The sequence below is a fragment of the Dreissena polymorpha genome, chromosome 3 (genome assembly GCF_020536995.1).
Source record: "Dreissena polymorpha isolate Duluth1 chromosome 3, UMN_Dpol_1.0, whole genome shotgun sequence".
In the NCBI taxonomy this organism is placed as follows: domain Eukaryota; kingdom Metazoa; phylum Mollusca; class Bivalvia; order Myida; family Dreissenidae; genus Dreissena; species Dreissena polymorpha.
Window position 1 is genome coordinate 136550941 of NC_068357.1, and position 16180 is coordinate 136567120.

The window sequence follows — 16180 nt, forward strand, 5'->3', positions numbered from 1 at the left end:
AATATAGAAATAAATATAATAGACATCCCTAATTTTGGATATCAATTGATCTAATTAAGAAGGATGGGAGAGTCCACTACGCATAAATGGGTTAATGTCGGGCGCACGGAAGGAAGCCAATCGGAACCCCTCAGTTTAATAGCTGCTGAGTAGGCATCCAGCCTTTTCAGAATGTGCCTCGATAGATGCTTGATTCTAAGGCGGATATGGCGTAAAGAGCTAAAGGTGTTTTTTTTTGCAGAATTATTGCAATCAAATCAGTATTCAAATCAGGCCGACATAAATAAATTATTCAATGTAAAGAAACCCTGTAAAAAAATTGTGTATAGAAGAATTGAACATCGATAATGGTCAGAAACAATTTACTTCTTAAAATTTATTTTACAAATCAATTTATAGGAATACTATAATCGTACACAACATTCAATGATTACCCGACATTATATATGTTTTACCGAAACCAAACAAGTAAAGATGATTTGTTTGGGATCGAATGTTTCATTTGAAAGTCACATGTGAACTCGTTTATTAAATTGGTCGAAAACTACGGCTTAATTACATATAATTTAAACTACAGACTGAAGCGTTGTATTCCTCCACATAGTTTTCTTCTTATCATTACGAGCTGATGGTTTGGTAAGTGAATGGATGAGAATGTGGTAATTTTAGCTATTTTTTTTTTATCTAGGTCTACCCGAGTTTTATATTAGTAAGGGGACGTCACGAAGCAGCTCGTGAAGGTCGACGTAATGGCCCATCAACAAATATCGGGCAACCGGATAAACATATACAAATATCGGGCAACCGGATAAACACATACATATATCGGGCAACCAGATAAACACATACATATATCGGGCAACCAGATACATATCGGGCAACCAGATAAACACATACAAATATCGGGCAACCAGGTTAACACATACATATATCGGGCAACCGGATAAACACATAAAAATATCGGGCAACCAGATAAACACATACAGATATCGGGCAACCGGATAAACACATACAAGTATCGGGCAACCGGATAAACACATACGTATATCGGGCAACCGGATAAACACATACATCTATCGGGCAACCAGATAAACACATACATATATCGGGCAACCAGATAAACACATACAAATATCGGGAACCCAGATAAACACATACAGATATCGGGCAACCGGATTAACACATACACACATCGGGCAACCAGATAAACACATACAGATATCGGGCAACCGGATAAACGCATACATATATCGGGCAGCCAGATAAACACATACAAATATGGGGAAACCAAATTAACAAATACAGATATCGGGCAACCAGATCAACACATAAATATATCGGGCAACCAGATAAACACATGAAGATATCGGGCAACCAGTTAAACACTAACGTATATCGGGGTACCAGATAAACACAAACATATATCGGATAGACACATAGAGATATCGGACAACCAGATAAACACAAACAGATATCGGGCAAGCAGATAAACATAACAAAATGGTCTGCCGAGCCTGAAAATTTTAAAAGTGAAAAAGTCAAAAAGGTTAGTTTTGACCCAAGCACGTTTTTGTTTTATGAAAAATAAAAATGTCGTTCATTTTCTTGTTATTTTGGTTAAGCAAAACTATTTTGCAATACTGACTGTGCAGTTTTTGTTTAACAGTTAATTGTGCAAATTGCGACATTAAGCTGTGATGTTATTTATTAAACAAAAAATGTCATTTTTCCCTGTTACACACTTTTTAAACATTTATTTTGCTAAGCGGCAATTTCTTCTGAAATATTTTTACACGGATTCAACGTATCGATATGCAATATGGTTGGTAATATGTATAAACTTAAATCATATGCATGACTTGCTAAAAAACGACAAGTAAAGAGATAAATCTGCTCCTGGGTAGACCTTGTCACAGTAATTGGTAAATTGTGAACGTTGAAAAATATAACCGCACATAAATACTATCATAAGGGGCAAAAAATGCAAGAAATGTTGAATGTTGTTGATTGGAAAGTGTGGCTTACACAATACTATTTTCAGAAAAACAGGCAGACATTTATATGAGTCGCGGTCTGAGAAGACTGGTCTTAATGCTTTTGCGTAAAGTGTCGTCCCGGATTAGCGTGTGCAATCCGCACAGGCTAATCAGGGACGACACTTTCCGCTTTTATGGTATTTTTAGTTTCAATGAAGTTCCTCCTTACCGAAAATCAAGTTTAGGCGGAAAGCGTCGTCCCTGATTAGCCTGTGCGGACTGCACAGGTTAATCTGGGACGACATTTTACGCAAATGCATTAAACCCAGTTTTCTCATAACGCGTCTCATATGGACAGTCGTCCATTGTGATTCCAGTACTCACTCGTTTACTTCGCATCGGGTACATGCAAACTATTGTAAGTCAATTGAATAGACTGAATATGCTGGCTGTATTTGGTTGGTTAATATTTTCAAAAACAAAACTCTATTTACTAAAACTGACAGAATTATCAAACCGTTTGCGAAAACTATTAGTTTACTATTCCCGGTTTCATTATAAATGAGCGACAGCGAAAACTAATATTAGGACAAGTCAGTGGTACTTTTTAATAATAAAACACAATAAATAAAGTCATTAACAGATTTGACCAGACAGAATTGAATGACAACTAATGGCAATGTATTTCAAAACTTAAATTGAATTTTGGAGAAATGTTAAATATGGACAACTTTTTGTTAATCCGCGCTTTTGATCGGTCTTATTATATGAGCAATGGGATGGAAATAAGTGTATTGTTAATTTTATTTCGCACAGTCACTCCAAACTATGCCGAACAATTCATCCATTTGTTGTGCCCTTATTTTAATTGTATTATAAAGACTCAATATTAAGCATGATCATTTCAGATTATGAAAATGCAACACCTGTAAATTCCCTTTCATAAAACTAAGAAACATTAATACTAAATTACGTTGGTAAATGCTTAAATCTTGAGGTCACTACCTGTAAATTCCCTCTAATAAAACTAAGAAAAAGTAATAATAACTAACGTTGCTATACGCTTAGATATAAAGGTTATAATCATTTCAATTTATAGCAATGCAATGCCTGTAAATACCGCCAAAATGTGAAAATATTCACTTATTCTTCCCTTACGTCGTTTTATTTACTCTCCGAAAAAAAGAACGTGCAATATGAAGTTATTACTGGTGTAGTCCTATATAAGGGAGAGCAATCTGCACAAAAATCATTAATAACTGTATTTCCCATGACAGCAGCGAATATCGGTTGCCGTTTTATCAAATCCGGAACGGCAAATGGGAGGATAAATTTGGTTCAAAGTTTCAAACATTCATTTTCGTAATATAAAAATAATATGAAGTAAAAACAGGGGAACGCTTTTCGTGTATTATTTTATGACTAGTGCATGGAAAATAGTTACGAAGAAGTAAATTTTATTGTTGTATTGGTATATCGGATTATCAGCTAATATGTATTGATTGTCGTGTTTCGTTTGGTCTATTGCAAAGTGAAAAACGAAACAAACTGTATATACACGGAGATATTAGATGTGTTATGATATTTAATACCAACATATTCATTCTTAGATACTAAAAGGCAGGCACATTTTACTGTGATGCAATTAGATACTATCAAACTAGTATAAATAGTATAAATCATCTATCATTGCAGACAGGAAAAGGTGTTTGAGACTATTAATGCCATAGTTATATTAAGACATTCAATGTCATATACGTGTATGTATGAGCGAATAAAATCAATATGGCCCGTTCTCAGACTGTAAAATGGGGGCTTAATGCATGTGCGCGCACAGGCTAATCAGGGACGACACTTTCCACTTTAATGGTATTTTTCGTTTGAAAAACGTCTCTTCTTAGCAAAAATCCAGTTAAGGCAGACACTTTACGCACATGATGAACTGCCCTTTTCACAGAGCACGTTTCATATCAAGGAAAATGACAAACACATTTATCACACAATGAAAGGCCACATATAATATTTTATCATATCGAAGAACATGTATATAACGATGACATGCGCGAATTGGTGAATGTGAGCTTTATTAATATAACCGCAATCTTCTTAAGGGGATATTTTACACCGTGTATTACAATTTCTTCATCAGACTCATATAAACTATCTGGCATCGGTAGTACGTGTATATATTATGGTAGAGTCTGAAATCTCTTAAACACGAAAGTATGTAGATGATTTAACATGCACGTATTTCATTTCATCTTGGCTAAAACACTACATTCCGACCACGGATGATTTCACAAAACCTTTACTAAATGTAACCTTAAAGTTCACTTCAAATTATAACGGTATTTATATTTAAACAGTTGATGATTTGGTGCTAAGATTTTTACATTTAATTGCTCAAATAAAAGACAAACACAAACTCGCATTACACGTGCATTTACATCAATCAAAATGTACAAATTCAACGCCCCATTAGGATCCCTGACGGTGACGTTGCCTGGTGCGGAGTTTGAGGGCACGTGCCGCTCGCGAAGCTGACGTCATCAAGAGCAATGTCACCAAGGTAACCGTCCCCGACCGTGGCTTCAATAGTTACCTATACATGAAAACAGTGTAAGGGATCCTTTAGTTATAAATCATTATAACTATCAAAGTTATAAAAAGTGTTAGTTAAATACACTGATTTTTTTCTTAATAAATAAATGAGTGAGGGACCAAATGTTTTTCTTCTTTTGTTCCATGTATGCCTAAAATAAACAAAATAGCTTTAAAAACGCAATATTTATAAAGAGTTTAGCGTGATAGATAATTCATTATCTTAAAATATCGATAAATTTCGGTACTTTCACGCTCATCCTTTGACATTCGTACTGTGAACTGTATATATGTACTTTTCAATAAATATTCAATTGCAAAAATATCTAATTAAGACAATATCCCATACCGTAAATATGTAAATACGTATCACTTATTTTGTATTTCGTCTATTCTCCGCATACAATAGTGTATAACATTTGTCACTTAATCACACAATTTACACAGAACAAAAATAACTTGCAACGAATTTCTCCAGTGACACCAGAGTCACCATTCCTTCTTTCCATTGGGTCCCTTGGTTCCCTGACAGTGCCCAAACCAGCTCCGCCGTACTTCCGTTTCCTTTGTACACATTCAACTGACCGATGGTCTCGCCATTCATGTTGTACCAGAAGTGCAGGCAAAGACCTTCAGGTCCTGGAGGATTGAACACTGGACTTTGGAGCCGAGCCTTTTCGTCTTTTATGCGAGGAGCACTTGACTCAATGAAGGCATATGACCCTGTGTAAAATTCGTTACCAATGTATTTTGAGAGCAAAAGAAAAGTGGTCTAATCATATTGAATCAATTGTTCGTAAAATTAAATCAACGGCATTGTAATCTGATTGCGACGATTACTTTAATCGATTTACGAACATATTGTAATCTGCTTTTTGTTCTTGGTTTTCCTAAGTGTGTGTTGTTGATAAGGATTTTAAGGACCGCAAACATGTCAACTAACCATATATTTTTAAAACCTTTAGAAAATATAACAAATGTGTCGCATTCGTGCGTACCGTTTGCTGTCCCAAGTGAATGGTCATTCTCAGGCCCAGTGTCGTCAGTAGGCGTTTCCTCATGATATACTATCCAATCAAAAGTGTCTCCTGCGTGTGTATCTGCCCAATTGCAAACAGTTCCTGCGTCAAACGTACAGTCGGCATCTGCGACAAATCAAAACGGTGTTCGAGAAGAAACTCAATATATGCATCTAAATTGTAAGGTTTTTTTTGCCTAAAAAAATAAGTTTCGTTCGAATGAAGTCAAGAATAGTCTGGTTTATTTATCATGTGTATTCATTTAAAAAATATTTCTTAACATCAACTTTATAAAATGTTATTTCAGGATAGGAATGCAAACATCTGTGAGACATATGCGAAACTACAAGCTCAATTTCTACTATAGGTCATAGGAATTACGTGCACAGCACAATGCGTGTTCAAATGCACGACAATAACTTATTAATGGCTCATTAAACTAATGACAAATTGATACACATATAATGAGAATACAGGGTACACAGCGAGCTGTGGGGAGGCTTGATGCTCGTACTTCCGGCAGACAGGTTATTCCTCATGATACTCTAATTCATGATGTAATCTTAGTTTTGCAAATTATCCTATTTTATAGTGTTATAATATTGTTGGTAAATCAGCAACTGTTAAAATAAAGACACGTCGCATGTGCCCAATGGCAGTAAATACGGCTTTATATCATAGCCATGTTCCTTATGTTGCCCCCGTATGGGCGATTGGGGTTCTTTCTTCGAACAACACGTTTGGATTTCTAAATATATTATATTTACGATTTTAGTCATAAATACACATCTTAATATCAGGAATCGTATGCAAAGAATGACAATGCAAATAGTCATTCATGCACACGGATGCGGTTGAGTGAATAAACTCATGCGTGACAAGCCAAAAAGTGTTAGTAAAAAGAGTTCAACTTTCTACTCAGTCTCTACATACTGAAAACTAATCAAACACTACAAAAGAACGCTACTCATCCTATTTACAGGTAAAATCTACTCTGCCCAATTATTAAACAATGAGAGCAATGTTTCCTTTTAAAAATAATTTACTTCAATATAATTCAGAATAAATATATTTATGAAAAAAATATATTTACAACAACGACAATTTAAATACGTCTATAACACTAAGCAAATAAAGCTTTACTATGATTTGATGTACACATGAATTATTAACAAAACATACAATTTTTAATACGTAAAACATCAAATATAAAGGCAATATGCATGCTTTTGGTCCTACAAACATAGGTAAATATTAGTAAATGCTTATAATCAATTTGCTAATTTATTTTCTTAATTTATTGTTTAAGGGTGACAGTGAGAAGAGTATTCGTTATGCTTGAAAGGCTTGTTAAAGTCACATACTAACGTAGAAAAATCCTATACCAAATGCAAAATGTAATTTTGATTTCAATTTGTACTAAATAATATTTTACAAAAAACAGTCGGACGTACAGAATTTCTTTTTAGCGTATACACATTCATTTTCTCGCATACTGTGTTTTGAATTTGAGAACGTGTTGCATGCACAGTCACTGACAGCATAGGCAGCATTGATATAAGCAATACATCTCACAAAAAAAAATTGCTTTTCAGTAATAGTAGTCGACATCTAGTTTGATGTCATACGTACTCTACGTAATTTAATTCTGTAAAGATTGAATCTGTACATATTAGATTTATGATACGATGGAAAACACACAGTGCTTTCGATAGATCATTACCAATAAAAAATAACACTATTTCTCAACCAAACAATATAAATTAATATTTTAATAACTATTTAAGGATGTAAAAAAGCGTCTACACGTCAAAGTATAAAGTCAAGAGAACAAATTGGGAAAAAGTTAACATTATATTTAAATCATCACTTTAACCCAAATTCACTCGAATGTTATGTATAATAATTCAGTCGGCATAAAATAACTGTACAAACATACTTCTCGAAGTATGTAAGTAAAAATATGGTTTCAATGTATTTTAAATAAGAGTTTTACATAATGTTTCAAACGTGCTAAATGTAATGTTGTATGAAAAACATAATGTCTTTCATGTGGATATTGTTTGATTTCTCAGCGCTTTTCCTGATGCATTTTTGGTGTTGACTGGTGTTCGAAAAAGAACTACAAATACAATACATCGTATAACATAATTTTGTTTTAATGATGTTGTTGTTTTTGAAAGAATTGTAACCAAGAAAAATCGTCACCTTAACACGCATATTTTCCGCAAGAATTAACTGTGTCATTTAACCTATTTTCGTCTAGCGTCTAGAAAAAAGGCCATGGCAAACAGCGCTGTTTGCTTAAAAGAATTTCTGTAAGAAATATTCTTAATATATAAATAAATATACTAGACATCCCTAATTTTGGAAATAAATTGATACAATTTAGAAGGATGGGAGAGTCCACTAGGCATAAATGGGTTCAACTCACCAATTTGGCAGCGTTTTCCTGCAAAACGACTCGTACACAGGCACGTGGCGCCCAATAAAGTGCCACCGTTCAGGCAGGTGAGTCCTGAAATAAAGAAGGATGTACACGATACGCGTTGATGCATACGTGACGTGTGGAATACTTGACGTAATTTGTGCTTCAAAAGTAAAGATGCTATCCGTAAAACAATGTTTTGCCATTTTTAAATAGATATATTTTACAATACATAAATACTTATTTATGAACACCGCAATATTAAGTGATTCTTAACAAAACAGGTTTCAGGTTTACACTTTAACTTTGATTACAGTTTCTAACCAACATAAAACTCAATTGTGTAACATTTGCTTGTTGCCGTTATAATGGACAATATTAACAAGTCATGACTTAACAATTGTTTACTCAAAATGTATACTACTAGTATTTATTACACTCTTTACCAGACAAGTAATGATAGTTAAAGACTCCAGTTTCGGTCCTTATATAAGCTGGGGCTGCCTTGTTGGTCACCATTTTGTAATGACTTCTTAACAAGCGCTATGTGTTAATGACATTTCTTGACCATATTTGATAGTGACGTTTTAAAAAGGTTGCGTAAATGTACAAATATTCGTTTGAAGAAATGGATGCTTAAAATGCTGGGTTTGATGTTGAATTTCTGTAGTCAGTCAATACTTTGTCTATTCATGTTTGGTAAACAGCTGTAATTAAAATCAAATGGCATAGAAACTGCAAAACAAAACAAAAAAACAACAATTTGGCTGCGAAAACTATGTTTCATTTCAAAGATAGGGTGGGTCGGCCCGTTCAGTGAAAAAAAAACTACTTTGTTTTCGGTCGTACCTGTCTAATCCAACTTTTTACCTGAATGAATTGAATCTCGGAGAAAGTTTCCGCCAGTAGACCTGTATTTATGATTATTACTTGTTAGAGCTTATTTGTAACAAAAGTACTATACCTACTGCAACGACAGACATACAGAAACATGTACATACCTATATGTATGGATGCTGATGCTGTTGCTGTCACAAGTGATCGTCTTTTCAGGTCTAATACAAACATTGAGTCATTGGGTCGTTCGAACAGATCTGTATGTACAAGAGATTTTCAGATAGTGTTAATGTATCTGGCCTTTCTAAGACCTGGAAATAACTGTCTATTTAAATGATAAATTAAATACGCGTTATAAGTGTTATTGCATATGAAGGAAATACAACTTACTTAATCGGGCATTTTATACTCTGGTTTAATATTGATTTTCTTGGGATGCCATACACTCATCTGGAGTGAGTACTATATGATGCAATGATATACCAATATCCGTTGTTCATAGTTCAAAATGCGTCCTCTCCGTGACTGTACCTACTCTCTGTATTATCGAGATACTTAATGAACGTATGCACAAACACAAACGAAAGCCAACAGTACCATGTACGATGTTTCAAAATATACCACGCACGCACCATTAGCAACATTGAGTTTTATAACCGCGTGTGTTTGCTGTATGAATGCACGCAGGATCGCTAATAGAAGAGAAACACTTCGGACAGTATTCGAGCGATCAGGTTTACATATGATATGTGTATCTATATGCGTAATTATCTCTGCGAAGTTCTGTTAAGTGCATTCTCTAAATGATCGTCTATATATAAGTCGTGTTCTGAGAACACTGGGCATAATGCATGTGCAAGTGTTGTCCCAGATTAGCCTGTGCAGTCCGCACAGGCTAATCAGGGACGACACTTTCCGCTTTTATGACATTTTCGTTAAAATGAAGTCTCTTCTAAGGAAAAAAACAATTAAGGCGGAAAGTGTCGTCCCTGATTAGCCTGTGCGGACAGCACAGGCTAATCTGGGATGACACTTTACGCACATGCATTAAGCCCAGTTTTCTTAGAACGCGGCTCTTATCAACGTCAAAATGTTGTAGATGCTATATTATGGTGAACACACTTAGTAATTTTACAATTACACCGATTGCCTTTACCTCTCCGTTACTTCAATTTCTGTGGTACATACCCCCTCTCTTTTTCACAGACAATCCTTCCGTAATAGCACTTAAACACACAGGCTTATTTATACTGTCAGTATTGCTAAAATTCATGTATTCATGAATGCGTTTTAAACAAGATTTGTAGAACTCAACCATTTTGGCATCATAATGACCCTGCGTATTAACGAATAATTTGCACGCTATTAGCTTTATGCGACATGAAAATTGTTAACCATTAAAATATGAAATTCGGAGGAAGTGTTTATAACGATCCATTTATAAGTTACATGTGTGCACTGATGCACTTCGGTTTTACACCCGTTTTGGGCGTTCAAAACTAAGGTGCGTTACAGATTATTGTGTTGAGCCCTTATATATGTTATCCCCGGAATGCACTTTTGTTTTAAACTGACTGAGGTATTGAACACTTTAATTGCTATTGACATTAGGTTTTGCGATCATACATGTACATGTTTAATAGGTGATACTCGTACATAATATTGATCCCCCTATCTCGTTCTCCTCATCCCCCTAAACACATGTACCACCACCATTATAATTATCATCATCACGATCATCATCACCGTTACCATCGTACCTATTAACACAAGCATCGTAATTGTCTTCATAAAAACCATCAATAGGTCTACTACGTCATCAACATTATTATAATATTTTACACTATACTATGAATCTTAGCAGAGTATACATCACATGATAACACAGTGACCAGACGTGTGCATTAACAAGGATAATTGAGTGTGAAAGGTTGATAGTAATATTGATGATCTGATAAGGAGAGGTAGAAAAATTGGATGATGAATGCTGATCATGCTGAGGATTATTAAATGAAGATGGTGGTGATGATAACATTATATATTATGATGACGACAGATTCGGACGCTGTTGATGCCACATATGGTTAGCGTACGTCTATGCTATCAATTAGTAAACAACATCATTTTGAATAAAAAATAATCAAATTATATCGAAAAATCAACTTCCCTGAAAAAAATTTTTTCACTATCAAATATGTATACATGTATAACAAGGTATTCAACTCAAAATGACCCGAAAACAGGGTGCATCGCTTTGATCAGAACAGCCATAACTTCAACACTTGTACAGCGATTTCCATGAAGTTGGTCTTATTCAACGAAGAAATAAATTTCCTTTCTGTAAATTATGTATCTTGTCATATTTTTAAATGCTGGGTCAAATTTTAAGAAATAACACAATACACAACTCGCGTGACCTACTCGTCACCGATCTTACCGGATCTTAGACTGAAATCTTCATGTAATGTATTCACTTTTACAGCGCCTTAACAAGTAGTTAATAAGTAAACATGTTTCTCTGTTGCAATAAAAATGAGTAATACCAGTACATTATGCATATCATTTAATATTTTTTTACTCTCTTATATTTCTAACGCTAATTTTCATTTAATTTATTTTGATTTAAGTATGAGGTTATGCTAGTTATTAAAAGGTTTAAAGGGGCCGTCAACCACGAATGACGAAAAAAGAAAAGTTCTAAAATACCGTTTTTTTTACAATTATTAGTTCGTATTGATTAAAATATCCCGACTGGTTTATTACAGTACTTGAACAAAGTACATATTGTCAGTATATTCGGTAATAAAATTTCCCGATATGAAGTCGAAAGTACATCGCTAAAATAGGTGACATAACGATATACACACTATAAATAACGCAAGTACATTGATAATTTTATATATAAATAATATATACAATTCACTACGCATGCATAATTTGCGTTCCTTGGTTTACCACGTGACGATGATGATCAATGTACTTGCGTTATTCATAGTTAACTGGTAATTACCTGGTACCTGTAACCAGTAAAATGTATTACCGAATTTACCGAAAATATGAAAAATTAACAACATTTTTAAAGTAATGTAATATACCAGTCGTGATATTTTAATCAATATAAACTCATAATTGTAAAAATACGGTATTTAAGAACTTTTCTTTTTTCGTCATTCGTGGTTGACGGTCCTTTAAGCCCCCATAATGAAGCATTGGCCATTTCAATGTATGTTTTATATTAAATTTGTATTCATTTCACTGTTGTGTATAGGCAGAAGCTAACCTGCCCACAACAAAATACTACCGAAGAAGAACACAAATATATTTCCTTATAACGTCTGTTGGGTTTCATTTGTCCTTTATAAGAAGGATCAATGCAAAGCACATCTATGGGTATTAATCGGTTTGAAGTTATTTGAACCCAGCACTTAAACTTAATCATATGTTTCTATTGCGCATTAAATAAAGGCTATTGCAAAATTGCGTCATTTCAAATCAGAGCGTGACAAAAATTATGGTGTGAAATCAGTTTTACTATTGTCAACTGGCAACTTATTGTTAAAACGTTCTGAAGATTTTCTCGTCCGATATTTAGATATAAGAATTGTGTTAGACACAGATTAATCGCACGTAAACATTTGACATTCATATAATGATCCGTATTATTCGTTATGAAAAATGTGTTAATATGATGTTACTCCTTAAAACAATCTTTTCTCATGCACTATCAACAATATGTATACATTAAAGGTGGTAGATTGGTGTTATAATGCGTAAATGATCCCCAAAATTAGCAACATAACACATATTTTCTTGCCACATATATATGCGTGTGTCAAGCAAAGATATCAAACGGTATGGTTTCTAAAACAGCTGCATTATAATTTTATTTGATGCAATAAGGCAGATTGTTATATAATAATCATACAGCACAGCGAGGGATATGTGTATATTATGTGTTGAGAACTCATTACTCTTAAAAAGGTATTAAATGCTTTATTTGAAATGAAGAAAAGCTTACGAATTCCTTTGGTTTTCCGAGTAAAACAGCTAAGTGAAAATCCAGCAAGAACCATCGTAAAAAATCCGCTCTTCATTCTTAATCACTTCTGTCACAACGACGTAAATATGTTTTTGTAATGTGGTGTCCACTTTTGTAAATGAAAGTACTGACCTGCGTGTCCTAAAACTGACTTAAATGTATTCGCATTGAGTTTGATAAGAGATGACATTGAGAACACATGTAACAAAGACCTGATGTGTTCTGATTTAATCGTGTAATAATCACTATAAACAAGAAATGTCTTCAACAAAGACATTTGGCGCATATATAACAAATATGTCATTTTGTTGTAAACATACAACAACAGCCTGACCAAAAACATGCATATTTCCACCTAGAACAAGTTTATTTCCTTCTGTCAATGATTATTACATTGAAATCAAGACTTACAATCCGTTAAAGTATTATTAAACATGTTCAATTCTATAATATTGTATCGATATATTAAAGAATTGAAGATGAGCGGATGCCTTTAACTTTATTTTAATTTTATCCAGTTATTTGTAAAATGAGTTTTTACGTATTAAAGCTACTGTCTATTTTCCCGATCGGTGGTAATCATAATTGTCCATAAAGAACAGTTTATAATTAAAGAGCAATAACGCTTGAGTTGTTTCTTCAAATTATGTTCTGTTAATAAACCTATCGAATCAATTTATGGATTTGGTAATAATGTTGATTGAACTTGTGTTGTGTTGTGTAACCGGAGTACCCGGAAGATACTCCACTTGTGCGGTTTTTGACAACCAACCAAACTCACATGTTACTGGAAACGAGATTTAACCCGGGTCCCCTAAGCTACATAATTTGCATCTTTTTTGTCAGTGCTCGTCGCTTGCAGCTAGCACATCTGGTTTATCACCCAGACACACGGGAATATTATCATCAAAGACTTACGAACAAAGCCGATTACTATTTGAGTCGTGTTCTGAGAAAACTGGGCATAATGCATTTGCTTAAAGCTGATTTCCCACTGCCGATCAGATCAACTCGATCAAGCCCGACCAAGCGGTCGGGTACTGGTCTGGTTCGGTCGGCATGAGTGCTCGGGGGTGGTCGGGTAGGTCGGCATTGGTCGGGCTTCCTACCCGATATTTTTTGACATGTCAAAATGGATCGAGAAGCGCTCGGGAAGTGGTCGTGTATTAGTCGAGTAGAAGATCGAGTTGATCGTGAAGCAATCGTGTGGCGATCGGATTGACATCTTAACACGATCTGTACCCGATCCGCTCGACCTCTACCCGAGTTATTTTAGATCGCAACACGATCCACTCGACCTCTATTCGATTTGATGTACAGATTTACTAGAATGCTTCCCGGCGGCTACTCGACCGTACACGATCATTTCCCGATTGCTATTCGACCATACACGAGCTCTGTACTGATCCGCTAGACCTCTACCCGAGTTATTTTAGATCGCTTTGTACGTCTGTAGTACGACCATTACGATCTGGTCGTGTGAAGATCTGGTGGCGATCGAGCTGAGGTCCACTTGGTCGAGCTTAGATCGTATAGGGATCGCATATAGGTCGAGATGATCGAGCGGAAATCGGAAGGATGGTTGAGTGGACGTCGTGAATGAGTCGTGTGGGGGTCGTGTGTTATCGACAAGAGGTCGAAAAGAAGTCGTGTATACCCTTTTTAGTCGAGCTTGGTCGGCTTTGGTCAGGAAATTTCGGTGATCGGGATGATCGACTTGATCGGATCGGCAGTGGGAACCCACCTTAAAGTGTTATCCCAGATTAGACTGTGCAGTCCGCACAGGCTAATCAGGGACGACACTTTCCGCCTAAATTGGATATTTGCTAAGAAGAGACTTCATTTAAACGAAAAATGTCATAATAGCGGAAAGTGTCGTCCCTGATTAGCCTGTGCGGACTGCACATTTACGCACATGCATTATGCCCAGTTTTCCCAGAACGCGACTCATTTAATCATTTTGGTAGAATTTACTTTATATAATATATTTAGAACATAGATATGTTGCAAAGAGATTGAGATGATAACCTTCGAGAAAATACTCATAAAAATGTGCCGTGCTCTGTGAAAAGGGGGTTTAATGCTTGTGCGTAATGTGTCACCTAAGATTAGCCTGTGTATTCTGCACAGGCTAATCAGGGACGACACTTTCCGCTTTAATGATATTGTTCGATTAAAGAAAGTCTGTTCTAAGAAAAAATGCAGTTAAGGCGGACAATGTCGTCCCTGATTAACCTGTGTAGATTGCACAGGCTTATCTGAGACGACACTTAAAGCACTGAAAATAACTTACATATTCCGTTAGATGTCCGACCTAAACCGAAAAGCGATGTAGGTCTTTTCGACAACTTATGCCTTTCCCAAAACTATTTTATTTCCTTTGCGTAATCAAGTGTGAAGCCCTCTTTGCACCTCTGGTGATGTATCGTTACGCATAAGCTCACACATTTTTTTTATAGAGAATATGCCACGTTTGATGTCAATGTTGGCCATTACCAAGCAACTAATTTATTACTAATGATGGTTAAAAAGATCAGGCCACACACTTTTGAAATAACACCATATAAAAAGGTTATATACGTTGTATCTCAAAATATTTTCCGGCAAAATAACACACCAGGTTTTGTCGGTTTGTTGTTGTTGTTGAGCATGAATAGGACAAAATATGTTAGGCAAAAAACACCACAGCAACAAAAAAGTGCCGATAAATGGCTGTTGTTCATACTTATAACCTATGTACCTATAATTTGAAAAAGTCATACCATTTAAACTGTATTTAAACAAGCATAACCGTATGGATTGTTTATTGACGCACAAATATATAAAAGGGCAATTATACCATATGTATGATGTGTAGTCTTTACATCGATTAAAGTTATATAGAGAATACTAGGTTAGCGTTGAATAGAGAGAAGTTTATGTTGCAAGGCTTAGAACGCCGGGAGCGCGAGCCTTGGCGAGCGCTTTCGGTGTTCGAGCCGAGCAACATAAAATTCTCTCTATTCAACGCTAATCCTAGTATTCTATTTATCACATCGCATTTTTACTAATCATGAAAAATAACAAACAAACTAGGCATGTTTGGAAAAAATATCGACCTAATTGAAGCGCATATCGCATGGCGTCATTTGAAGAGTGGTCCGTGCACGCGACAGGTCTATTCAACAAGGAGGGATAGAGTCTATTCCATGGTGTGTTATACCGTCAATGTCGCGGTGAAGACGGGATACAAATTTGTTCTAATTAATTGTTCTATTGTAATTGAGTATTAGGTAAAATT

General features: G+C 35.2%; 1 protein-coding gene across 1 annotated transcript; it reads right to left on the reverse strand.

The window, feature by feature from the left end:
* Positions 1-4402: 4402 nt before the first annotated feature.
* Positions 4403-13072, reverse strand: LOC127871607 (MAM and LDL-receptor class A domain-containing protein 1-like). The gene is made up of 6 exons (XM_052414704.1): positions 12880-13072; positions 9026-9118; positions 8031-8114; positions 5576-5722; positions 5041-5300; positions 4403-4578 (listed from the first exon to the last, which is right to left on the reverse strand). Exons 1-6 carry the CDS (start codon positions 12953-12955, stop codon positions 4444-4446), a joined length of 795 nt encoding a protein of 264 aa, XP_052270664.1. The 5' UTR covers positions 12956-13072; the 3' UTR covers positions 4403-4443.
* Positions 13073-16180: the final 3108 nt, after the last annotated feature.

Excerpts from the sequence above, each read along its gene's own strand:
- LOC127871607 (XM_052414704.1), bottom strand. The coding sequence starts at position 12,955 with ATGAAGAGCGGATTTTTTACGATGGTTCTTGCTGGATTTTCACTTAGC. Across the intron at positions 9,119-12,879 it reads TCGGAAAACCAAAGGAATTC|ATCTGTTCGAACGACCCAAT; the intron begins GTAAGCTTTTCT and ends TTGTACATACAG. Across the intron at positions 8,115-9,025 it reads ATCAGCATCCATACATATAG|GACTCACCTGCCTGAACGGT; the intron begins GTATGTACATGT and ends TCTTTATTTCAG.